This window comes from Caretta caretta, chromosome 12 (assembly GCF_965140235.1).
Source record: "Caretta caretta isolate rCarCar2 chromosome 12, rCarCar1.hap1, whole genome shotgun sequence".
Classification (NCBI taxonomy): Eukaryota; Metazoa; Chordata; order Testudines; family Cheloniidae; genus Caretta; species Caretta caretta.
In genome coordinates this window covers 17,443,825-17,471,277 of record NC_134217.1, presented here as the reverse complement: position 1 = coordinate 17,471,277, position 27,453 = coordinate 17,443,825, and the positions used below count along the sequence as shown (strand labels likewise).

Here is a 27,453-nt window from a genome sequence, read left to right as displayed (position 1 = left end):
TCAAAACCAGTTGAAAAATTAACCCTTCAGACCCCATCTCCATTAAAATTACAAACATCTTAGCAATTCGCTTTTCATAAAATAAACATATGGGTACTCCACCAGATGGGACCTCTTTTTAATGAGTAACATACACAAACCTCTTCAGAGGTTGGCAACAATGTCAAATTCAAGGCTTTTGCTTTCTCCATATTACTGAAAGTGTCATCATTGTCTCCAGTGACCAATTCCTAGACAAATCCAAAGGTCTCTTCACTCTATTTGTTCTCCTTGACCTCTTACCTACCTTAACATCATGGATTGCCCTCTTTACAAAGACACTCCCCCCTCCTTGGGCTTCCAGCACAGTGTGCTATCGTTCTACTTTGGGACTACTCTTTCCGCATCTCCTCTAGCTAGGTCTCATCTTCCCATCTCCCCATATCTGTAGGTAGCCCACAGGGTTCTCACTTCAGTCTCCTCCTTCAAATGCTAATTACTGAGGTGACATATCCACAGTTAAAACACAGATACAATACTTATGCCACCAAGTCCCAACTCCACCTCTCCCCATCTGTCACCAGTGACATCTTTCTGGATGTCCCGCCATTATCTTAACTCACTATGACAAAAGCCAAATTTCTTAGCTTCCATCCAAAACCCTCTTCCTTATTGCACTACTTACTTTATCACTGTTATTAAAACCACTACTCTCCCTGCCATACAATCTTGCAATCTTAATGTTCTGTTCTTCTCCCTGCTGTCTTTCAGCCCATTTCCAGAATCATGCTCTTGCCAAGTCCTGTCACTTCTTCCACTATATTTAAATATCTGACCCTTCCTCTCTGTACATTTTATGACAAACCCAGTCCACATTATGATCATCTCTTACCTCATGATCTGCAACTGCCTTCAGTCCTCCTACTTCACTAGTCTATCCAAAACACTGCAAGCTAAAACACCATCTGCCATTCCAACCACTTTGTCCCTGCTCTCAACTAACTTCGCTGGGCCTTCCACCTTTCAATCAAACATATGCTCTTTATTCTCAAATCCCAAGTCCTGCTCTAGCTCTGCTTGAGCCTACTTCTCAGCACTCATTTCCACCTCTACCCCAGACAGAAGCCGGAATACCAATCAATCCTCTCTCCCTAATGTTCCCTTTGTCTCTTCCACTTGACCTTTCTATTATCATGCTGCCCCCTCCACTTTGAGCAGCTTCCCTCTTCCCTGAAGCAAGCACCCTCACTCTCCCTCAAATTCCTCCTCAGTGCTTACTTCTTTCACTTATACTTCAAAGGCTGCTCTCTTCTCCAAAGCCCTCAGTTCCTGATCCTCTGTCATTTGTGTGGTATCTGCCTAAATTAGATTAGGAGCTCCTCAGTGAAAGAGCCTAATCTTCCAATGCAACTGTAAAGTGGTATATACAACTAAAACACTGTATAAACAACAGTAACTTTTCTACATCTTCAACATATTTGGGACTGTCCGGAAAAAAAAACACCCAAAAATACTGGCCACATAAAACTTGAGCAAGTGTAATACTTAACTTGAAAAAATGTATGAAGTGTTTATTAAATACTGATCTGTTAGAACAAACAGTGATTTGCTAGTAGAGTCCTCCTGAGGCCAAAGGGGGGCGGGGGGAGGCCGTGTCAAGCTCTTTGTTTGTTCAAGGCCAGGGTACATCACCACATCAATAGGCTTCACCCATGACTCCGGGAGCGGACCACCTCTTTGATTGAGACCACAGTTCAAGCTCCATTCAACCCCATTCTCTGTCAAGACTGCTGACAAGGAGACCAATTAGTGCTACGTTTGTCATGTGGACTCTCATTCAAATAGATTGAGATCACTAACTCATTTCATGTAGGCCACTGAACAACCTGAAGATGGTAGCCACCTCCAGTCACAACCAACTTGTCTCACATTGAAGGTGGCAAAAAGTGGGTCTGGTGACTTTTGGTAAGAAAAAGGAAATGTTAGACAAAACGCCATTTGAAGAGTATCTACTACACGTATGCAATATCAAGCTACCATTCAGCTCCGCTGATCTAAATGAACATTCTATAGAAGACACAATGTTAGCAACACTAACATTCCTAGAACCAAAGTAAATGCACCAGTGCTAGACCAAGAATGGAAAAAAAATGCCTAAAATTTTCAGTGTAGATGCAGTCAAGTGGTTAGCACACTAACATCATTCCACTGCCCGTCTAGTCAAAATTTTCAAGAGTGATTAGTGATATTGGGTGCCCAACCTGAGATGCCTTAAATGTGTGTGATCATCAGATAGTAGGAGCTCAGTCCCCTTCAGACAATCAGTTTGGGCACCCAAAATCACTGGTTACTTTTGAAAACCATAGTCTGTGGCTAGACGCTAAAGATTACTATCACAGAAAGAGATTACAGGGTGAAAAATATGTAAAATCTATTTTCCAAGAGAAAAGGAGTACTTGTGGCACCTTAGAGACTAACCAATTTATCTGAGCATGAGCTTTCATGAGCTACAGCTCACTTCATTGGATTCACAAAAGCTTATGCTCAAATAAATTGGTCAGTCTCTAAGGTGCCACAAGTACTCCTTTTCTTTTTGCGAATACAGACTAACACGGCTGTTACTCTGAAACTTTTCCAAGAGAGTTTACTTTGTGCATTTGATATCACTCTACGCAGCTAGTCAGTTTCCTCTCTAGTTGCCTGGCCCTTTCAGACAGCACAGAAAAATGTTTTAAAAGATTAGAAAATATGATTGTAAAACCACAAAAGTTAATGGGGGACTCAGAGGTGGCTATAATACCCCCAAACTACTTTTGACTTTTTATTTTTAAATTAATTAGATTTGGAATCCCTCTATCCCCGGCCTGGACATCCATCTCTAATGCGGTATTTAAAGTCTTCACCTTAACATTGTCACTTCTTCATATGTTGTTCTATTACACTTTTACAGAGGACATGCAGCAATGTTGCCCTGTCCATCTACCTGTTATCTTGAGTGTTTCACGCTGTCCATTGAACTAAAAAAGCAGCCACAGTCACCCAAATGGGCTTGGACTGAAAGCCAGGATAGTAGATTATGAAGCTAAAAGGTGCCAGGGCGAAGAAGAGCCCCAGTTTGGGCTCAGGGAATGGTTAGATCAGTGCAATCTACATTGAACACCGCGAGAAGTACGCAGCACCTGGGGCTTTGGAGCCAGGGGATAAGGCCCCTCCACTTTCCGCAGCTGTGAAATCAGTGCGATGGGCGCGAGGTCCCGGGCCGCCACATTCGCCCTCCCTTCACGCCCCGTATCCGCGGGGCTCTGGGCCACTTTGCACCGCGCTCGCCTACGAACTGCATGAAGCAGCAGAAGCAGCTGGGGGGGCCGAGGAGGATTAAAGCGCCTCGGCAAGCCGGGGACGGGATGACATTAGCCCCTCCCTCCGCGCGAGGTCCCTGCGGGCGGGCCGGGGGCGCGCGCGGCTTACCGGGCGAGCGGAGCCGGGCCAGCCGGCGGGCCCCGGCGCGCTGCGGGCCCCCGCCCGGTGCTGCTTGCCGTTGGGGTCCTCCTCGGCCATGGAGCGGTGCTCGATCTCCAGCTCGCCGCCATGCTCCCCGCTCCGCCGGAGAGCGGGGCTCCGGGCAGGCGGCGGCGGCGGCGGCGCCGCGGAGCAAAGCGAGAGGCGAGCGCACCTGAGAAGGCGGCAGCCCGGGCGGGGAGCGCCCAGCCCGGCGCAGGGGGAGCCGCCCTCCCCGCAGCGGCCACGCGCCCACACCGGGCGAGGGGCGTCAGCCCGGGGGAGATTCCCGCAGCTCCCCCGGGGTCCGGCCCCGCACACAGGGGAGCCCCGCCGGCTGCACGCGGCGCCAGCCCTGGGCGAACTCGCCGCAGCCCCCGCTCCATGAGCAGCGCCCGCTCCGTGTCCCCCGCCCGGGGCGGCGGCGGCAGCTCCCTCCCCTGGGGGTTGGGCGGGGCGAGCCCGAGGGGAGCAGCGCGGGAGCCCCCACTGAACCAGTAGGCCAGGTCCCCCCGGCGGAGACGCGGGGGGGAGCTGCAGCTGGGCACGCGGGCAGGGGCTGCTCCCGCTCCAGGGCGTCTCCACCCCGGCCCGCGCCCTTTCGGCTCCCGCATCCCCGCCTGGAGCGGGGGCGGCCGCTGGGGGGGCCTTCAAGGCACGCGTCGCCCCCCTCCGGCTCCCCCGGGGTTACAGCTGCCTGGGGAGGAGACCGGCGCCCACCTGCCCCACGTGGGGGCGCCCACGGCTACCGGGCGGCTGGGGTGTCCCCCTTCCCTAGTTGGGGATGGTCCCCCGCCTGCCCCTCACCTGCAGTCCGGCTGGTGGCCCCGGCGTGCCCCCGCTGACGGGGCCGCCCGCCGACACCGGCTGCGCCCCTTCCCGGCCGAGCCGTCCTCCCGCTACTGCGAGCCCGGCTGCCGCTTGGGACGCGGCGGGGCTGCCCCTCCCCTGGTCCCGCGGCTCGCCCCTCCCCTGGTCCCGCGGCTCGCCCCACGCCTCCCTGAGCCTGCCGGCCCCGGCCCGGTTACCCGAACCGCCCCGCGCTGCCGGGGTAACAACCCGAGTCTCCGCGTGCCCAATCCCGCCTGGCTCAGGACTGGAGCGCAGGGTTGGGTTAGGAAACGCTCTGACTAGAGCTCCCGCGACGTGGTGGGGGGACCAGGTTGTGGGCAATGGTCTGGCTAGGGGAAGAGATGAGATAGACTCATAGACTATCAGAGTTGGAAGGGACCTCAGGAGATCATCTTGTCCAAGCCCCTGCTCAAAGCAGGCACAATCCCCAATATTTTTTTTTGATCCCTAAATGGACCCCTCAAGGATTGAACTCACAATCCTGGGTTTAGCAGGCCAATGCTCAAACCACTGGTAGAGGGGGGCCTGCAGGGACCCCTGGATTTGGGTTACCTAGCATGGTCCAGTGTAAGATTCTTGGGACCATATTCTGTGTAGCTCTGTCACCCCTGTGTTTGCAGCAGGCTTTTGAAATATGGCAGTGGTATGGCCTGGGGATTGCGGGGGGAGTACCTTTTGTTGATCACCCGTATATCTGTTCAGATTTGGGAGTGATTATACACTATTGAAACAACTCTTTCTTGGTCTTGTTGTTAGGAACCACAGGGCTCCTCCTTGTGTCATAGGCATCCTCCAGGTACTGATTTAATTCAGGAGATCACACAGTTGCATTTTTCTATGTCAAACGCTGGACACTCATACTTTTCTCTCATTCACATAATTCTTTGCTATGATTACTGGGGACTTGTATAAATAGACCAAAACCAGTGATCATTACTTAATACTTATCATGGACATAGTGCTTTCAACTCCTAACTACTGTATAAACATGAACTAATGAATTTTAGCACTTCAACAATCTCCAGAGCCACCTGGCCTTCACCATTTCCCATACTTTCAGAAAAGCTGCAGGCTCAAGATGTTTAATGTAACAAACCTTAAAATTCTCCTCTCATGGCCACTCTTCCTTCTGCAACCAACACCTTTCCCTAGTCCACCTGTGACGTGCCATGCCATCAGTCGGACAATGGATGGGATATTTACTTAATTTTTGAAGCAATTAGCCAAAGATAAGGTCCACATTAGAATAATGGTAACTCACCTGGACCTCAGTAGTCATCTCAGATCAGCAGCAACTGAACGATAATACAGACAAATTGGTCTGAATTTGACCTTTTGACTAAAATCAAGTGTAGTACTATCTAGTATCAAGGGATTACATTTTATAATGTATTGTATTCTGTAGGATATTTCCATACAGAAAATCAACGGAGAGTGACCTTTTAAACCAAGTCGTTCCTTGCTCTCTTACTATACCTTTATATATTAGCTACTCCTTTTATTACTTTGCCCTTGCACCGTAGGGTTTCATCCTCCTTTTCTCTGCATAGTATGTCACAGATTGCAGTACTCCTTAGCCAAGATTTAAAACATTTTAACTACATCTCTGTTTCTGTGCTTCTAAATTAAGCTCACATACATTACGTTCTTTTATTCCTCCTACGAGTGGATAGCAATACATCACAGGTGATCAAATATTTTCAGATTCATTGAGATCTCACCGAGTTCTCTGAAAAAATAGCACTCAATCCTAAAGTCAAGGAATTGTACGAGATTTAGTGATTTGATGCCCACAGGAATCAATGGCCGTTTTGGGGTTTAAATCGTGTGCAATTCAGGGGCCCAATTATCCTGGCAAGTTCGTATGCACTACTTCCATTGCCTTCAGTGGGAATTGCACACATGCAACTAACAGAATAATCAGGCCCCTGAAAATTTAAGCTGGTGTCCCTAAACACATCTACTGTATTTTTAACTCATTCAGTGTTAGATGCATATGTGGCATCAGAGCAACAGCTAGAACCAGGCACTGGCAACTCAGAACGGATTTTCTCCTAGTGAATGCTCTCTGTTTCAAATGGGATATACACCAATCTATAACCTGCATTGTCTGCATTTAAGACATAAACTTAGACATAATATAAGGTAAGTATTTCTGTTACCATGACATCAAGCAAGAAAATAAACATTACTCTCCATAGAAAATGAAATGCATGGTAACAACATTTTAGCAAGTCTAATGACAGAACTCAGCGCCATCATAACAGATTATAGGAGACAAATAAGATTGCTTTTGATAATCTGAAATGAAAAAAAACTTAAATATTTTGCATACAGAAGGGGAGAGAGAGAGAGAAACCATTTTTAGATAATCTGTCTTTGTTCCAAGCAAATGACAGAAATGGACTAATTTAATTTTTTACTGTAATCTCCTTTTTCTCAGAAGCTGCTTTTTGTGCCTGAATTCACAAACTATGGAATGGGGCTGGAAAAGAAACTCTCTCTATATTTCCTACAAATCAAGTTATTTCTTGAAACACAGGAACAAAGAATCCAGATTACAGAAAGAGTTATTGTTTATTATCAGTAAAATATGTATTGTTGTGGTTCTCAGGAAAGAGAATGTTAGTTCAATTATTTCATACCTAATATTCATAGACATTTTAAACCCCAAGCCTTAAAGTTGGATTTACTCAGCCACCCACAGAGGTATGTAACAAAATATGTAACAATAAAATAACTAGAGCCCTGTGCAGATACAAAATTTGTATCCGCATCTGCAAACATGGTCCATGGATATAAAGTGGTTAGCTGCAGCTTTCCAGGGCTCTAGATATAAAATTTGGATCTGCATCCATCTGTGATCTGCAAACATGGTCTGTGGATATCCGCATCCATGGATACAAAGTGGATATCTACAGATTTGCAGGGCTTTAAAAATAACTTTACCTAAAAGCTAAAGGTTGCTTGACTACATTTGTGATTAAAATTACATAAATACATATGATTCAACGTAAAAAAAAAAAAGCTATAAAGCAATATTCAAAGTGAACTCACATAATGACAGAAATCAGACATTTCAAAGGTATACCCTAAAGCAGGCTAAGCATTCCAGAATCAATCTATCAAAGTCTCTTATGTTAGAGTAGATGAGATAAAGTCATTGATTTGCAGCTAAAGAGATTCTAATTCTAGTCCTAGCTCCTGTACTTGTTTGTAACAGATGTTAAATAACTTCTAGTGATAATTCAGTGGAAGTCCTGCTATTAGATGGATATAGGGGATAAATTAAATATCTTAGGCCCTGATTCAGGAAAGCACTAAAGAATATAAGTACATCTCTATTCAGGATAGCAATTAGGCCCCAGATCAGCAAGGTGTTTAAGCATGTGCCTACCCTTAAACACATGACCTTGCTAAATCTGGGCCTTCACTTTAGGCATGTGCTTAAGTCCCATTGTCTGTAATTAAGCATATACTTAAGTGCTCTCCTGAATAGGGATGCTTTCCTGAATTGAGGACTCCCTTCCAGACCTGAACAGTTCTATGATTTTCCACACCCTGCTCATTTGTAACATTACATTAAGCAGGGCTTTCCAAGCTTCTTTGGTCTCATTCTGTAAAAGCCTCCCTTGGGCAGACAAGAGTCAGAGACGTTATTTTTAATGAGTCCCTCCACCTCCACCCAAATTCTGCCCAGTTCAACAAAGTAAAATAGAGTCAACACCACACAAGCTGATTTGAATTATTTATTTTTTAGCGGTATCTGTCTTAGAGCTGAATTAGTGAAACACATCTTTAACTGAGCCAGGAGTCTGGATTGTCATGTTGATGTTCTCATTGGGGAATGATGCTGTAAACACCCATACTTGATTCACATGCATGGTCTCTTGGTTGCCTAGAGTAATGCCCATCTGTTTGGATGGCATCATGCCCACACAAGTTGCCCCAGAGAATACGTGCGGGGCAATGATTGGTTTAGGTAAGTGTTTCTCAAACTGGGTCGGTGTCAACCTCTTTTGGGAAGCCTCAAGAGAAATGAAACAAAAAGAAATTTTATTTTTTTATTTTCAATGGATTGTTTTCATTTAACATTCAGCAAAAACATCACCACGTATTGAATATTAAATATTTAATATTCAGTAGATGGTTGTGTTAATTCTTAGGTAAATATGGCCCAACAGGAAGAAAAAATTAATAAGCACCCCTTTCCCTTTTTATAAACACCTGCACCATCTTCTTTTTCCAGGGGAAGGTTTTCTCTGTTCCTTTTGCAAAAGCCTTTACATCAGGGAAGGCTGAATATTTTGCCATATTAGGGATAGCATGCTGTGCAATGTTTGAGAATCCCACTTTACATTATCATTCTGCATAGCACTGCAAGCACCATCCCATCTATAGAAAAGAAACCAGTCTCAGAAATGAAGCCATGTCACCAGCTGACAATTAAACCAATCGCTTTTGTTGATACCTAGTAGTATGTGCCCAAAAAATGATAGAGTATAGTGGCAGGTGACTTTTGTGTCTCCAAATTATGATTCAGACCCAAACAAGTACCACTTCACAAACATAGCCCCACAAAAAAGAAATCACACACACACACACACTCATACCCTTTATGTGTGTGGTGTCATGAAAGACTTAAAGCCCTTTTAATTTTATAATAATTCCCAGTTCCCAGAAGCAAAAGAACTTTCATATAATGACATGGACTGTACAGTGACGTTGTTGTCTGTCACAGTGCTCTATAATTCAACGGGGCAAGAGGGAGGAAAGTGTGTCAGCCCCCTTTTTAAATACATTGCATTAAGAGAAGCTATTACTTAAAAAGAAAATGATCATGATCTTTTTCATTTGAGAGACAATATCCTTTTCATTGCTGCATCCATGATCTTTGATTCTACTGTGTTGACACAGTGTCAAGATGCTCCCTCTCTGCTCTAGGTCTCAGATCACAGTTGGAGTGTCTTGATACAGTGTTGAATCAGGAGTGGCAGCAAGTATCAGAGCAGAGTCAAAGAGCCTCAATGCAGCACTGGAGCAGGTAACATCAGTGAGCCCTTTCCCCTCAACTAAAGCAGGGAGTGGGGGAAAAGGAGAGGTGGTGGTGGTTCTTTTTTTTTTTTTAACTGTTTATTTTGTTGCTCTTTGACCCAGTAGTGCAGGGTTCATACATGTAACCACATGCCCTTTGCAATAAGATGCCAGAAATATTATTCTCCCAGCACCAAATCGCTGTTAAAAAGAGTGGAATAATAATTATTCTCTTAAAAGGATTAAATGTAGAATAGGAACAGGAATCAAGGCACCAAGCTTCTAAATACCAGCCAGCATTGCCGGAATGCTGCATTAGCAGGACCAGATTGTGCCTTGGGGCACTGGCCCTCACTTGGGGATTGGGAATAGCTGCACCACCTCAGGGGGAGCTGCAGGGGAGATTGTGCCTCAGGAAGTCCCTCCTGGGGCTCCCCAGTGCAAAGGGGGACTGACTCATCCCTTCCTGTTAGAAGCCCAAATTTCAATCCCCCACAAACCTGACTGAGAATGTGAGTGCACAAGGGCAGTTTCATACTAATGACTGTGAGATTCTATACTCATTTCTGGATGAAGGACAAGAAATCTGTGATTGTTCTAAAATGGTGACGCTGCTGAACGGCAGCTCACCCTCTGCCAACAGCATCACAAAACTTGGCATGTGGAATATTAAGCACCAACAACGACATGGGGTTTGATTCACCCTCAGAGGAGGCGCAGCAGCTACTGCCCCTCTTCAGCCCCTACACCGGACCAGTTAGTCTCATGTCCTTTTTTCAGAGTAGCAGCCGTGTTAGTCTGTTTTCGCAAAAAAAAAAGTAGGACTTGTGGCACCTTAGAGACTAACCAATTTATTTGAGCATAAGCTTTTGTGAGCTACAGCTCACTTCATCGGATGCAAATCTCAATCAAATGCAAATCAAATGCAAATGCAAATCAATCAAAGAGATTGAAATGTTCTCTAATCACATCAGCCACACTATCAGAGGCTCGTTCACCTGCACATCTACCAATATGATATATGCCAGCAATGCCCCTCTGCCATGTACATTGGCCAAACTGGACAGTCTCTGCGTAAAAGAATAAATAGACACAAATCAGACGTCAAGAATTATAACATTCAAAAACCAGTGGGAGAACTCTTCAATCTCTTTGGTCACTCGATTACAGACCTAAAAGTTGCAATTCTTCAACAAAAAATTTCAAAAACAGACTCCAATGAGAGACTGCTGAATTGGAATTAATTTGCAAACTGGATACAATTAACTTAGGCTTGAATAGAGACTGGGAGTGGATGAGTCATTACACGAAGTAAAACTATTTCCCCTTGTTTATTCCCGCCTCCCTCCCCCACCGTTCCTCAGACATTCTTGTCAACTGCTGGAATGGCCCACCTTGATTATCACTACAAAAGGTCCCCCCCCCAGCTCTCCTGCTGGCAATAGCTCACCTTAAGTGTTCACTCTCATTACAGTGTGTATGGTAACACCCATTGTTTCATATTCTCTATGTATATAAATCTCCCCACTGTATTTTCCACTGAATGCAGCTGATGAAGTGAGCTCTCACGCTCAAATAAATTTGCTCGTCTCTAAGGTGCCACAAGTACTCCTTTTCTCATGTTCTTGTAAGCGTGAATCCAGTTTCACCTTCCCCATCCCACCCCAACAGCCTGTTCAGAGGCTCTGTAACATCCCAGGGAGCTGGAGGCTTTTCTGTGCAGCTGCTGCACACCCAAACATCTCCCATAGGGGGCATAAGTGGTGCCAAGGAGTCTACGAGGGCCCTCCACACCAGGGTGAGATTCACCCCAGAGAATAACGTAAGTGCCATAATCAGCATAAGGAACGAAGCATAGTGGATGAACATGATTATGTTTTATGTGATGAGTTACAGTATTAGAGCAGGAGGGGATGTAATTGATGTGATATCTTTAGACAGTAGTGACACAATTGATAAGTGACTCAAAATCTTGGCAGAATTATTTCACGTTGACTTGGATCTGGATGCTGCCATATATGGGCATGAAAAATGGCTGAGGATTGCAGACAAAGGGTAATGAGGCAATGCAGCATATTGGGTTGGCAAGGTGGCAAATAGCGTGCTGCTGGGATCAGTTGTAGACAAGGTGGGTTTTTTGTTGTTGTTGTTTTTGGTTAAAATCCTTGTTAATTATCTTGATGAGATAAACACCATGGTAAACAAATGTTTAGATGACAATAAAGAGGTGCCTGTGAGGGCAGAGAACTAATGGAAAGGGACCTAAAGACAGATAGAAAATGGGATTTTGTCAAAGACGTGCTAGGCCATTGTCAAAGACTACGTGCTAGGCTACTGTACAAGCAAGGCACACACAACCTGTGTGTATTCCTGTAGCTGCCTGACCTTCCTCCGCATAGCAGCCATCTGCAAGGGAGGAACTTCCTTTTCTAAGAAGCCTTTTTAATCTGAGTAAGCTAAAACCCTAAGCTAAAACCTTGGTCCATGCCTTAACTGCAGCTCATCTTAACAACTGAAAACTCCCCTCTGGTCTCCATGCATCTTAGCCCTCTCCTTCCAATCAGCCCAAAGGGCTGTCACTTAGACCATCTTCCTTTTATGCCCTCTACCCAGAAATCCCTTCACTGGATCAACTGCCTTCTGATCTTCCAAATTCTGTAGAATTCCACCCCACGTTACGTGATACCTCTGCTGTCACTTAATACTTCATCTTTGTACCCCTTCTGCAGCCTCTGCTAAATGCACGCTTTGGCCTTGACTCTCATCTCATTCTTGATGTATACCAGTGTGCATAACTCCAGTGAAATCAATGGAGTCACACTGGTGTGAAACCAGTGCAAGGGAGATCAGAATCAGGCTCCTGCCTACTTGGACAGTGTTGTACTTTTTGTCCAGCTGCCTCTACGCTTGGAACAGGCTGACACTCCGTACAAGCCAAGCTCTCTCCCTCACCTCCTTCAAACCCCTCTGACCTCACTGCGTCTGTATACCTAATTGCCCTTTAACTGTTATCCTGGGTATTGTGTTTGCCTGAGTAAAACTGCAGGCCCTTTAGGGTGAGGATGCTGCCTTCTCTTTGTTTGGCACAGAGCAGTGTATGTTCATGGTGCTGTTTAAAAATATTTACTCTACTGAATGTACTTTAAACGTACCACCATTAGAAAAGTTTGCCAACATGCAGCTTTCAGGATAAAGAATACACACTATTGGCTGACTCTTGGCCAGGACTTCATATATGGAGAGAGAGAGAGAGAGAGTGTGTCAGTCAATGGGAACGAGCTACCCAGAAACCTGTAATGCTGACAAAAACCAAAGGGCAGCAAATTGTGTGTCAGCTTGTAGTACAATGTTGTAGCAAAAGAGCCAATATGATTTTGTGGGCTGCATAAACAGATGGGTCATGGGCCTGCTCTTAGAAAAGGGGCTGAAAAATGCTGAGCTCCAATATTTTCAATGGGTGTTGAGGACATGCCACTCCTTGAAGGATTGAGCCTTGTGCTCACTAAAGGAGGTGATAGTATCTTATGTACTACTGAGACTACACTTTGAATACCAACTACAGTGCTAGTTACTGGCTTTTTGGTACCAGAATGATATTAGTATCTGGGGAGGAATATCCGGATGCAATAATAATCCCTAGTTTTTATATAGCATTTTCATCAGTAGATCTCATGATGATAAGATTGATTTATGAGGAAAGATTAGGAAATCCGAATTGTCAAATTCAACATTGGTGCAACATTATTGACTTCAGTGGAGTTCTGTGGAATTTATTGTGTCCAGTTTTGGTCACCAATGTATAGAAAGGATGTGGAGAAACTGGAAAGAATCCAAAGGTGAGCAACAAAGAGGTGGAAGGAACTGGGTATGTTTAGTTTGGAAAAGAGGAGATTGAGGGTGGACGTAATAGTGGTCTTCAAATATTTGAAAAAGATGGAGAAAAGTTTTTCTCTCTTGCCACAGAGGGCAGGACAAGAGGCAATGGGTTCAAACGACAGCAGAGCAGATTTAGATTAAATCTCAGGAAAAACTTCCTCACTGTAAGAACAGCAGGACAATGGAACAGACTGCCTAGGGAGGTCGCGGAAGCGTCTTCACTGGAGATTTTCAAAAGGAGGCTGGATAGCTACCACTCTTGGGTGGTTTAGACACAACAAATCCTGCATGTTGGCAGGGGGTTAGACTAGATGACCCTTTCGGTCTCTTCTAACCCTGTGATTCTATGCCTGCCTGCACCAGGGAGATATGTGGCCACAGTGTATGAACTGAACCCGTTCTTTTCATAATTGGGTCAAATTCACTGAAATCACTGTTACAGAAGGGATGAATTTGCCTTCTGTGTTTTATTGTGCTTCTCAATAGCACACACATATGTTAACTATTAAAGCAAAAATAGAAAAAAAATACATATAGGTACAGTAAATGCTCATGTATTGGATTTGAATCAAGTAAAATACAATTGAGTTTTAAAAACATGTATTTTAAATTATATTATTTAAATCTATTTAACAAAACAGTAGTAGAGAATATAGTCTAGTGGTTGGTGCAAGTAAATGGGAAATGGGACTCCTAACCATTTTGTGCCTTAGTTTACCCAAATGGGGATAATTACCTTCCTGTGGAATTATGGTGCTTAATTAGTATGTGTAAATTCTTTGAGATAAAGGTGCTATTGAAGTGCAAAATGTTATTATTAAAAACCCCAGCTTGATGGTTGTGAAGGATGACTTATTGGAGGTGTCTTTATAGTGTTGGTAGAATCCCGTGGTTTACCCTTCTCTTCCATTATGGTCTGCCCAGAATTGTCTATTCAGAATTAGTCACACTCGTCTTTGGTGGCAAATTATCTTTGGGAGCACTTGCCCTCCTGCACCTTAACAAGCAGTTAAGCTAGAGCAGGAAATGGAGGAGAGAGAAATTAAAGAATGCATCTTCCAGCACACGAATTAAAATCTTTACAAGTAAATACCGGATAGAAAGTCTCAGAATAGAATGAATTATGTATTTGAACACTTAAGATTTTCTTGCTTTTATTACAGCATGGGGTCTGAACTCTGTTTTCTTCTCTGCACTTTATTACATGGTTAGAAGTCCCACAGTATGAAACTTGTCGTTTGAATTTTGAAGCACCTATATTGTCGTGCTTTTTATTTTCATATTTGTCACCGACAGTGCCGACAGCTAAAAAGTGCTGGCTCCCCATGGTGTGATGTGCGGGATTTTCAATAGAGCTACACAATTGCATTTACTAAGTGCTTGCGGGGCTCACAGTGCCAAAGCCCGCAAATTGCCCCATTCATTCCACTGTGCAGCAGCCAGCCCTGCACTGAGGTGAACTGCATTGAAAAAGGGATTTACCTGCAGGAGGGACATTTGCCTAAATGGCTGATTTCTTTTTAAAGTCCTAAGCCATTGTCTTTAGCCATTTCTACCACACAATTCTATACTTGCAACTTTTAAGAGCTGGTGGGAACTTCGGTGTTGTTTACAGTTTATTTTATTTATTACGTGTGATTTAAAAAAAAAATCTGTGTTTTTCCATCCCCAAAATTTACTGGCCAAAGAATTCATGGAAATAAATGGCTCTAATGACAGTACGGAATCTACATATGTTACTCTTTTCTCTTCTTCCCTCTATATTCTTTTATTTTTCCAATTCTCATACTTCTGTCTTAATGTATGGCAAACCTTTCTTGTTGTTTGTGATCTACCTTCAGATCAATACTATTGTGTAAATCATTTGATGTGCACAGCAATGTTACGCACTGTGACAGTTACGCTTTGGGTATCAGGGGAGTCATTTGTATCCCCTGCCTACCTCCTTTGTCTTATTCACATGTCAATTAAAAAAAAGATGATTCCGACAAAAAGGTCCATGATGATAATTGTCAGAAAAAGACTTGGCTGAGGACTGGTTTAATGACAGCTGAACGAATCATTGGGAAATGCTACTTTTGTGGAGTCTAAGTCGTACTTAATGAGCCAAATTCATCCCACGGGGAGCTCCATAGGCTTTAGTGGAGTTACTCCAGGAATGAATTTGGCCCACCCTGCACATCATTGCAGAAAAGACAAATGATTCTTTTCAGAGTAACAGCCGTTTTAGTCTGTATTCGCAAAAAGAAAAGGAGTACTTGTGGCACCTTAGAGAATAACCAATTTATTTGAGCATAAGCTTTCGTGAGCTACAGCCCACTTCATGGCTGCATTGCGGAGCTTTGGTGTCCTTTATCAGTGTATGTAAGAGGCATCAACTCTTCCTGCATAGACTTGGTCTGCCTTTACTTTTGCATTCTGCAGTTACACGAGAGGGGAATTCTCCAACCATTTTATATATTTTGTTTCTGTCATTGAAGGAAATGAATTCTATGAAACAGATGGAAGTATAGGCCCAGATCATCTTCTACAAAGGAAAATGCCAGTCCAGGGGACTGAACAGGCAGGGATGCTCCATTCACAGAGTTTCCTTTGTATTTTTCCATCTGGGATTAGAGCAAGGGGTTCTTCTCCAAAACCTGCACATTTTGGAGATCTGTCAGGTGGCCTGTGTCTCTCCACTTCCTCCAAAGTGGCCTTTGATTAAGAGGAACTCAGCACCTGCAGCTCTTATGGACTTCAAATAGACTTGTGGGTGCTTAGCACTTCTAACAAAATCAGACACTAAGGCACCCAAAATCATCTTGGGCACCCAGAATTATTGGACATTTGAAAATTTACGCCTAAGTGACTTTCCCATGTCAATATCAGAGGCTGAGCCAGGATCAGAAATCAGGAATTCCTGCTTCCTGATGCTTAATCCACTAACTCTCACTTCCTGGACTTGGAAAGGTTGGTTGAAACCTTTCAACAAAATACAATTCCTACTCAATGTCATCTGCATTGCCGAAAGACAACTGCGAAAGACATCTCTGGAGAAGACTTCCATTACCAGGGCTATGCAGAAGAATAATGAGAAACTTGCATCTGGTTTGAAAGACATTAATGAGACTCTCTTGCATTCAAAATATTTGTTCAAACACCCTTATGGGCAAAGTAACACAAACTTGAGCAAAGCACTGTCAATGGGGAGCTCAGAGTGAATGAGATGCACCAGTAGGGCTCAAATAAGGAGCAAAATGTCATTTCTGAGCATGAAACTGGGCAGGAAGCAGAGTCAGTTTTTCAGGCCCAATTTGCAGCTATTACGAGGTAGGTACAGGTATGTGTGTCAGCATTACTCTTAATATTTATTTTCCATATTCTTGCTTCTTTCCCTGTTGTTCCTTTGGGGCATTGTACAATGCAGGGATGTTCTTGGTTCATCACATAGTTTGGCATCTCCTCTTGTTTTCATTTTCAATAGAAGAAATATTTTACACCCTTTTAAATGTACTAAGAAAACCTGTAGACATTTTCACCTAATTTTGCCCCCCCAACCCCCCCCAGCACAAACCAAAACAAAAATTCCCAACATATTTCAGACTTAGTTTTGAGCAGACTAGATGTACAGTATCATTCTCCAGCCTAAGGCCCTGATCCTGCAAGGTGTTACTCATAGGCTTTGCTTTATGCATGTGAGTAATTCCACCGAAGTCAACAGAACCAGTCGTATTCTTAGAATTGGAAGCATGCACGTGTTTGCAGCATCAGGATGAGAGATGCAATTTGCTGCCATTCCAGGGAGAGTGGGGGGAGGGGGGCGAAGAAAAGGAGAGAGTGCCCAGAAAGCAGATGAATTCAGTATCTTAAAAATAGGAGCTACCTGCAGAATGAAAGCATCAGACATTCTTTCTGCAAGGCTAATACACAGAAGAGTTTAGTTTGGGCTTATAGTTTGTGCCCTATCTTAGTTCTACACACCTTAGAAAAAGGTTGTCCAGTACTTTATGATACATTGGACTTGAATTTGCTGAAGAGAGTAGGTGCCCTCTTCTATCATCAAGGCTCGCTTCCCCTGCGGAGATGGATGTGTTAAAACCGAGTCTCCGCTTTCCCTCTTCCTACCCACCCGCCCTAGCTGTAAAGATCACAACAAATGTGGCCAGTGTGAACTCGCAAGTCCTTCTCCTCCTTTCCCAGACAATCAGCCCAGATACTCTGAACAAAAGGAGATCACTAATTCTTAACCGAGGGCCTGTGCTCTTGGCAGACTCTCAACAGAAACATTGGCAAACCACAAACCCCGTCACACATGAAGATACCGTCGTTGGGGGGAAGTTGGAAAGGAGTAAACACGGCACTGGAAATGAAACACATCCAGCAAGCACAGCCACAGGCACCCTGCCCCAAATGTCTCTCAGCTGCCACCACTAAACAGGGCCCCTTTCTTTTGGGAGTGGTCCATGCACTCCGACAGCAACCCAGGAAATCAGGCAGCTGGTCTTGGAGAGCTACAGAGCTGTTTCACCTCATTGTGTCTCAGCCAGTGAGTAGCACCATATGTGCGGGTGCTGCAGTGCCTAAACCTGCAGGAGGTAAGTGAAGAACCGAGTGGCAGCCTTTAAATGCTGAACTGGCCTCGTTTTTGTTTGCTTTAGTCAGAATTCTACCATGGAACTTGATTGAAACAAAAGATGTGCTGGGTATTTTAAGCCATCATTTCCATGACAGTCACCACCAGGGGAAAAACTCACCATGGACTCCCCAAGCATTCCTTATTCAGGTGAAATGTGACAATGCAGATGTTGCCTCTCTCGCTCTCGGTTTCACTCATCATCCTTTTTCCATCCATCATCTGTTAGACTCCATTTCCTGGCTCTGCCAGCAGAAAGACAGGAGGCAATACGTGTGGTTTCATTAGGCCGCAACTTTATTCACTTCAAATATCTGGGAGTACCCAGCAATACATTGCACAGGGCAGGTCTTCATCATTTGCTTCATAATTTCCACATAATCCCCAACCTGGTCCCAGCCATCCCCACATATGACGTAAAAGAGGGCTACAAAAGGAAGGGATTGGCTCCCCACTGTACCAGACATAGGAGCCCCAACCCCCCCCTTAGCTCCCTTAAGAACTCTCTTTCCTTTATATCCTTTTCCAGTTCATTTTATCTGGTAACTGTAGCTCTTCCATACCAAGTACTCGCACTGGACATCTGCCACAAGTTCTGCATACTAAGCTGCAATTTTATAACTTAACCCCTCCTCCCCTAAACCCTGCCCTGCCCCACCAAGTCCCAAACCCACTGTGGGGAAGGTGAAAAACTCTACCCTGCCTCAGCTGATCTTGTGGTGTAGGAAAAATTAATTTCCAGCCTCCAGGGAAAAAGAGGGACTAGTGTAATGCCCACACTGGTCCTGAGGTAACCCAGTCCTTTTGCAACCTTCATGGGTGGGTGGGTGAGTGCTGCCAGCCTGAGTCAGGTGACAGAGAGCTTCTCTAGGGCTGCATGGGGTATAATTGCCCCCCGCCCCTCCCCACACACATACCCATTCTCCAGGCCAGCAGGAAGTGCAGTGCCCTCCCCTTGACATTGAGCTGTGGTGAGCACAGTACGTTCTGCAGTAAATGTAGCCCACGTCTTCAACTTCTGAATGTTTTTAGCACTCGGCATGAAATGCAGGAGAGAACATCTGATTAACCCTTAGACCACAAGACACCTCGTATGGAATGGGGTTCACTGTATCCTTCATTTGAGTGACTGTTTCTGCAGCATTAGTAAGGCAAAGTGTTCCTGCTACCTGGTACAAATGGAAGCTATTTACCATTTCCCTTAGTCTCATTACAATAGCAGTAGCTTTACAGTATGGTCACTTGCACACTTCCCTTAGCCCTCTTATGTGGCAAGGTTATATTAAGATCTTTTGTGAATAAGTCAGAAAACGTATAGTGGAAGCTATATCTTTTGCAAACAACATACATATTTAATAGCTTTCATGCCCAGAAGCCAGTTTCTTGAGGATACTGTCCATAAATTGCAAATGAAAGAAGAAGATGCACTTCTTTATTACATTACTTCCAACCAGGAAAAAAAATGCTGTCTCTAATTTAAAGGCCCAATGAAAAAAATCAAACACCTAGAGTATGTTGCTCAGACACGCCAAGTTTTGAAGGCTTTCCTGCTTGAGTATTTATTTGTGATGTAAGAATGATGCTGGGGACTCAGGTACCTCTTCAGCTCACATAAGGTTTAAGAGATAGGGCAGCATAATTGGTGAATTTCAAGGTGAGCTTAAGTACAGTGGTTGTACTTAAAGTTTCTTCCAGTTTGAGTTACATTACCGTAGCAGTATTTTCCTCAGAGAGCATAAGAGATGTCCCTGGAAGTGTTAGAGCCCTAGTCCATATTTTTTCATATATTATTTGTTAAGTGTGAAGGGTGTGCTCTGTGCTGCACAAGACTCTAAATACCAATACGCGTTCTGGGGCACCAGGAGCAACAACATTTAGCAAGTGAATTCTTGCATTTTCCCAGCTACTCGGCAAATGTATTTGCATCTTTTCCCCCCTTTTTAAGTCACTTTTAATGCAGAATCTCATTATTGAACATCCAGTGCGTGTAAATTAGAGCTGGGCATCACTAGTGAAAATCTTTGCACAAAATTTCATCACTAGCTGGCTTCATGCAGTCTGTAGGTGTTGCCAATGGCTGGACAGTATCGGCATATATGTATGTTTTCATTTTCTGAATATCTGTATCCAAAGGAGATTTTCCACAATGCCTATGTAAGGTGATATTACTGGGTTTCGATGCTGGAAGGCCCCCCAAAAGGGAGGGTGATTGAAAGGTTCAAGTCTGGCCTTGCCTTAGGAATGTGGGATTGGAGACAATACACTATTGGACTGATGGATTAGGGTGCTGGAGGAAAGAACAAGCAGATGAACTGCTCTGTATCAGAGAATAGCTGCCTGGAAAGGGGGACAGATGGTTTGGAGAACAGAAGGAGGGAGAGCAAGCAGCAGGGCAGCCTGCCATAAACTTGGAGAGACAGAGAGAGAAACAAAGCTAACGGGGCTGATGTGGTCATTGACATGTAACATTACCATGAATGTCCCTGAGCTTTTGTATTTTACACACTCATGGCCTACATTACTGTTGTTATTTATTGGTTGTGTTATAGTAGTGCCTTGGGGCCTGTAGCGAGGCGATGACTGGTGGTCGTCTGGGAATTAGCTCTTTTCCAGCTTACGGAGCGCCCTCTGCAGGCCAACGTCTCGCTTGCCGCTGGCCCCATGTTCCTCCCAGACCCCGGTTCCCTTTGCCCTGGGGTTCTGCACACCGCAGTACCCCCACACTCTGGGTCTCCCCTCCCAGGGGACCCCCCCAACCCTCTAAACCCACCTTGCCTCAGTGGCTACTGCCAGTCATCATCTGGCCCCCGCGCACTGGGAGACTGCAGTCTTTAAACCACTCGTCACTGGCAAGGGGGGTTTGGACCTGCTGCCTTTCCCTGCCGTGCAGTGCCTCTCTTTAGGCCTTGCCAGGCTGGAGCTCTCCAGATCCTCTTGCCTTTCCCCAGCACTTCTCAACCTCTGGTATCCTGCTCCCAGGCGGCTAGATCCTCCTTTCTCCACCACTAGAGAAAGACTCCTCTAGCTTCTGGCCCACAGCCTCTTATAAGGGTCAGCTGGGCCCTGATTGAGCTGGTCACAGATGTGGCTGCTTCCCCACTCAGCTTTTCCCAGCCACAGCCCTCTCCAGGGCTGCTTTTAACCCGTTCTGTGGGAGTGGGGCCACGCCACTACAGGACCTAATCAGGGACCGGCACCCCATTGTGCTAGGCACTGTACAAACATAAAACAAACAGCTGGTCCCTGCACTACAGAGCTTAGTACAATTTCTGGCAGTGGCATCTACACAAGGTATTGTAAACACTTTGCCGCCTTTTCTCTCTTTTTTTAAACAGCATCTTGCTGAAACACAGCTCTGATTGGCTAATACTGAGGTGCTGACTATACATCTTGGGAAACTAGAAAGGCTCTCGCCCTGAGAAGGAAGAACAAATGAATGACGCTTAACTGCTCAGCAGTGCCAGGGGCTCTCAAAGAGGTGCATGGGGTTGTGTGTGAAGTGCTCAGTGTATGTGTCTGGGGGGAATGCCCCGTTACAGTAGTTAATGCACACAAGACAGTTTCTTGAGGGTATTATTTAAAACAGTATTTCCAAACAGGGAAAAATATGCTTTTCCTAACTTGGAGACTGAACCAAAGGCCACTGAGGTCAATGGAAAATGCCCAGGCCTTGATTCAGCAAAGCACTTATGCACATGCTCACATCCCATTGAAGCCAATGGAATTTAAGCATGTGTTTAAATTTAAGCATGTGCTTGAGTGCTTTGCTGAATCAGAGCCAATCTGACTACAGTGGGACCAGGCCCATAAAACCAAAAGGAAAAATAAATTTCTCTCCAGAAAATTAAGAAAAAATAATGGTTTAATAAACATAAAGGAGTTCATTAATAAATTGACTTTCCTAATCTAATCTAATCTAATCTAATCTAATCTGTGTTTACTAAGTAATACCATAGTAACAAAACATAGATGAAATTCACATGCAATGCTTTCCCAAACATATCCAGCTATACTTTCTTCACACGTATCAAATAAAAACTGTCCATGTAGTGAATGTCATAATAAAAAAATCATTTTGATTCCGTACTGAGATGCTCTCAAGCGATTAAATTACAGTTCATTAATAGGGCAATGAAGATTCATACTTTGTTAAGAATCCTGTAGGTGATGTGGTAATTATCTTATCTTACTCTTGGAGTGCTTGATTATTTTTTCCTTTGGATGCTTTCTACAGATAGGCATATGCTAGCTCTCTCTCTCATTTTATCTATTAAACTTTAGAAAAGTAACAATAATTCCTTTATAAATAGACCATAGGTCAGGCTGTGGCTGATACTATAAGAAGAGGATCTTGCAGTTAGGAGGACAACAACAATTAAATGAAAGATAAGCGAAACTAAAGAGCACACAGAATTGCAAGAAAGGAGAGTTTGGGGAGAAAAGAAAAGGTGCAGAGGGGAAAAAAAATCAGGAGGAGGAGATATTCATGTTCTGCTCAATTTAACTCCGAGGACCTTGTCTAAATTAAGGATTTTGGCACCCGGGTAGGCACCCCAATGTAAATCTGCAGCATGAAATCGTGCCTCATTGAAGTCAATGATAAAACTCCCATTTGCTCCAACAGAGTGATAAACTTAGAAGTGGAGGATAAGAGAAGGGCTGGAAGACCCAAAACTAACTGGATGGATGTAACACAAAAGGATTTGATTAGCCATGGAGTTTCCAAGGAACTGTTTCAAGACAGACTGGAATGTAGGAGGACTCAAAGAGCCAACCTGGGATGCGATTGGGCTAAGGCTAGAAGAAGAAGATAAGCTATCAGTGAAACGTATGAAATATTTAATGTTAAGAATTAGTCTACAGACAAAGATCTGAAGTTGTGGTCAGTCAAAACACAAATACTGTATGTAAAAGGTGATTGTACAGACACTGTAAAAATTATGTCCTGCAACATAGTTTAATAACTTATGCTTAGTTCAGAGTATTTGACTCTTCTTTTGACATGGAGGTATGCAGACACGGAAAATGTAAAATCATTCAATATATAAATGGTAATCTGTTAAATTGTTACAAATGTATTGGCTTCATTGAACTAAATTTACCAGTAATCTGTGTGTCAATGTTTACCTCGACTTTTATATACAAAAGAGCAATAAAGTTTTTCTTTATACTCTCATAGCTTGTATCTCAGTGTCCCTGATACCACTCAGGTACTTTGAAGGGTGGTTAGTCTAACGTGTTTTGTGAATTCTCTGATACGACCTCATCTTTATAGACCATCTTGCCAATGACGCTCCCACTTACCGGTACATCTTCCACATTAACTGGGATCTGAACAGAATCCTCCTGATCCATATCAGCAGCCACCAGTTTGAAGAGTAAATTAATGTTACATGGACAAGTAGATAAAACTTTACATGGGGCTTTCAGAGAGCATCTCCATTCAGTTTGACATGTTATAGATTCAGACAACCTTCCAGGCCAATATATCTCCTTTTGGCCACAGGCAAAAATGGGAACAAGACTCAGAAATTAAATTTTCCAGCAACTGAAACCCCTCTGTCTGCACCTGCATAGCCAGTGATGACAGCCAGATGCAGTAACAGAGGAAACAGCATCTACCAACAAAGGGTCTGATAGGTGCTAAGAACTATTGTCAACGGGAATGGCAGGGGTTTGGAACCTCACAGGATCAAGCCCATAGAGAGAAATCATCACAGTAACTGTGAAAGCTGAACACTCTCCTTCCATTTCCTAGCACCAGATTTCATTTTCATATTCAGAGAAGGCTGAAATTCATAATTACTTATTAAAACAGCCCCAGCCATTTTGCCTACATCATCTTTGGCTCATAAGCAAAGCAGTAACTGAGGTGGCAGCATCGCTGGTCATTGTGTGTGCTTTCATTAAGTTCTTTTTTTTTTTTATAGACGCTGGTTATGGCAAATATTCCACAAAACAAGTTGCTAGACTATAATTTACATTAAATGTCACTGGACATTTGTAGGTATGATCACACTGCGGTGGAGTGAAAGATTCTTAAAGAAAAACAAAAGTCAGCATTTGCAATCAGATCACTTGAGTTCTGACATTACTAAAGTATTGCAAGGCACAGCGGAGACTGAAGAAGAGAGCTATAACTCAATTTTTTCCAGCCTCAAGCGCTAAGTGCAGCCTAGTCTGGCCTTCCTTTCTTTTCTAACTTGTGCTGCCCATCCACAAGACTCAGATGGCAGAAGAGGCAAAAGGAAATTGCCCACTCTTCACATCTCTAACTCTTGATGACCTAAGCCAGAGAGATGGTTTACATCTTGACCCACTGCGATTGGGGGCAGGAGGAGAGCAACAAGAATGTGCTGAGCGAGCTCTCAGACACATTCAGGTGACCTATCCAACTGTGGCGTGTTTTGCAACTCATCCAAAATGATTCATTCAGAATAGGAAGTCATGTGGGTTGGTGGATAACACTGAACAACAAGTTGGCACAGCTTCTATTTCAAGGAGAAGTAGCAGGTGTTACACCTACCTCCTTGTCAATCTGCATGGAACAAAGTCAATTCCTGACCCCTAGGGTTGGGGTTACCTACCCTTTTAACCTAGTGGAAAAGTAAACTAGCATGCGGACACAAACACATTCTTCATCTTCTGGGAGAGAGTTAGTCTCTCATAGTTCCCTTTTCCTCAGGGTAACGTGGCTGGGCATGCGGTGGTCAGTTAAGCAATTTTCCCATCCCACTGCCATGAGCGTCTTTGAACCACACTCTCTGATATGACATTGAATACAGTTTGACCTTGGCTAAACTTTTAGCTAAACCCTGTTCAGCACCGGATCAACCGCACCAGTAATTTTTGTAGCACAGCTAAGGCGTTAGAGAGCTGTGCTCTGGGATTTGGGACTGGTTGGAAGCAGGAGCCAGATTCTTTGCACCATCGGAAGGGTGACGAAGTTACTAGCTGAAAAAGGCTTCTTTTAGATTAGCTCAAATGTTGCCTGTACAAAGCCACCCCTTATTTAGTTAATTTAGTAACGAGGCTGAAGGCAGCCTTTTTTTGATCTCCTAGGTTAAACCCCTAACTATAAGAAGTTTTCGTTTAAAGTGGTAGTAGGTATGGTACATTTAATGGATGGTATTTTCTAAAAGCATGTAATGGAGTTAGGCATACAACTGCGTTGAAATTCTATGTCCCGAAGGCACTTTAGAAAATCCCATATTAAAATTTTGCCTGCAAGTTGGCTGTGGGTACAGTATGTGGTTAGAAATGCATTATTACATTATTTGTGGTATTATTAATTGCTGCAGTTCTTATTTAATTCTTCAGTGCTAAAACCAATTTAGTGGCTTACATAGAAAAAATGTTTAAAAGGTTAAAAATTGAAGCTGTGTTTTTGGAACTGGATGTATTTAGAACAGTGCTTAGGTTTCAAAGGTAGCAAGAGAAAATTTATTTAAATAAGAACAGACGCATTTTCACTGAAATGAAGAAAAATTATAACTAGTTTTCTTTTTAAAATTGAGTTTTGTAATTTTTTTAATAAAAACAAAATTTTGAGCCTAAACTACCTGTCAGTGTCCAAGTCAGCTTTCACTAAGAAGAAAATTAACCAATTTCATGTCAGCAGAGTAACTGGAAACAAAAATGCTCTTATTTCCCCGAACAGGAAAATGAATCTAATTCTCTTGAGAAATGTGAAACATTTCTCAAAATAACTGTGTATAATTTACATTTGCCCTAGTCCTTTCTAGTTTAGGAATGAACCCAAATCCCTCTTTGTAACCAGGAGTCCCAGTCTGTCCTCAGTTACAAGTGGGTATCTCCCACTGCCTTAAAGGTGTGGTGCGCCAACGTAACAGAGAACAATCAAAACCAGCAGGAAATTAAACATCAAAATATAATCTGCAGTATAGGAGGTGTACTAAAAAGAAGCTTCAGCCTTTCCATTTGTTACACAGTGTATTCCAATCCCAACTGTAATGCACTGCATAAACCAACTGAGGTACTTAGTGTTTTTACACTGAAGGGTATATGACCCTGTAAAGTACTTTCTACAAGGTGTTAGTGACATCCTCCAAGCTCAGACACAGGGCAAAGACAACAAATTGTGCTCAATTTTGGTATGCTAAAGAAATCTACTAATTAGCAGTATTAATATTAGATCATAATTAGGGCCCTAACAAATTCACAGTCCATTTTGGTCTATTTCATGGTCATATGATTTAAAAAATAATACATTTCATGATTTCAGCTATTTAAATGTGAAATGTCCCAGTGTTGTAATTGTAGGGGTCCTGACCCAAAAAGGAGTTGTGTAGGGGGGGGGGGGAGGGGGAGGGGGGTTTGCAAAGTTATTGTAGGGGGGTTTGCGGTACTGCTACCTTTACTTCTGCGCTGCTGCTGGCCGTGGCGCTGCCTTCAGAGCTGGGTGGCGGGAGAGCAGCGGCTGCTGGCCGGGAGCCCAGCTCTGAAGGCAGAGCCGCCGCCAGCAGCAGCGCAGAAGGAAGGCTGGCCTGGTGGGTGTTGCCACCCTTCCTGCTGCGCTGTTGCCTGCAGAGCTGGGCCCTTAGTCAGCAGCCGCCGCTCTCGGGCCACCCAGCTCTGAAGGCAGCAGTGGTATTACTGCCCTTACTTCTGCACTGCGTCTGGCGGGGCGACGCTTTCTGCTTTCAGGGCTGGGCATCCGGCCAACAGCCACTGCTCCCCAGCTGCCCAGCTCTGAAGGCAGCGCAGAAGTAAGGGTGGCAATACCACAACCTCCTTAAAATAACCTTGCAACCCCCCTGCAACTCCCTTTTGGGTCAGGCCCCCCAATTGAGAAACATTGGTCTCCCCTGTGAAATCTGTATAGTATAGGGTAAAAGACCAGATTTCATGGTCCACGACATGTTTTTTATGGCTGTGAATTTGGTAGGGCCCTAATTATAAAAAGGCAGTTTAATAGGTCAGGTGTGCGGTGGCTGAGTAGAGAACCCATACCAGGAGGTCTAGAAGTTCACGTGGCTGATATACACACAGTCTCCTAACTGGCCCAGCAGTTACTGCATTTGTATATAAGCATGAATGTTAATTACCTTGTGTTGAAACAAACAAAAAAGCAGAAGGAAGGGATCCAATCCTTCAAGATGCTACGTACCTTCAATTTTCATTGGCATCAGTAGGAGCTGAGGGTGCTCCAGCCCCCGATAGGGCCAGGGCTTGGAAACAAACAAACAAAATAAACCCAAAACCAATTCTATGCACAAGTTTTATACAGTTAATTTCTAAAGTGCCAACTGTTCCATCATAATGCATGTGCTTAATTCCCATTAACCTTAAAGGGAGTTCTGTGCATGCATCAAAGAGAGGATACACTACTCAGTACAAGAGTATATGTTTTGCACTCCTCAAGGCTTCACTTTTCATGGGTTACTTCCAGTGCTTAATTTGTAATGAAAGAGGTGTTGGGGCTCAAGCAATTGTTTTACTTTCATAACTGATGTTGCAAGCCCAGAGGTATCAGGGCTGCGAACTGCCAAGCTTAGAGTGCTGGGCAAGCTCTGGCACAAATTAAGCTCTGGTTACTTCATGGGTTTACACGTGTATGGTAACAAATTATTTTATAC

The 27,453-nt window shown here is 43.9% G+C and overlaps 1 protein-coding gene and 1 long non-coding RNA gene across 2 annotated transcripts in view; both read right to left on the bottom strand.

Moving 5' to 3' along the window:
- Nucleotides 1-4,091, bottom strand: part of LOC125620817 (plasmanylethanolamine desaturase 1-like) — a 127,471-nt gene extending 123,380 nt beyond the window's left edge. Inside the window, exons 1-2 of the mRNA XM_048816982.2 lie at nucleotides 3,797-4,091; nucleotides 3,448-3,708 (exon numbers count right to left, since the gene is read on the bottom strand). Of these exons, the coding sequence (XP_048672939.2) occupies nucleotides 3,448-3,708; nucleotides 3,797-4,091 (556 nt within the window). The remainder of the gene's footprint in view (nucleotides 1-3,447; nucleotides 3,709-3,796) is intronic.
- A 4,244-nt stretch (nucleotides 4,092-8,335) lies between these two features.
- Nucleotides 8,336-20,428, bottom strand: LOC125620704 (uncharacterized). Its single transcript, XR_007352292.2, has 3 exons — nucleotides 18,772-20,428; nucleotides 17,976-18,099; nucleotides 8,336-8,357 (listed from the first exon to the last, which is right to left on the bottom strand). It is a non-coding gene; the product is annotated as an uncharacterized LOC125620704 (long non-coding RNA).
- Nucleotides 20,429-27,453: the final 7,025 nt, after the last annotated feature.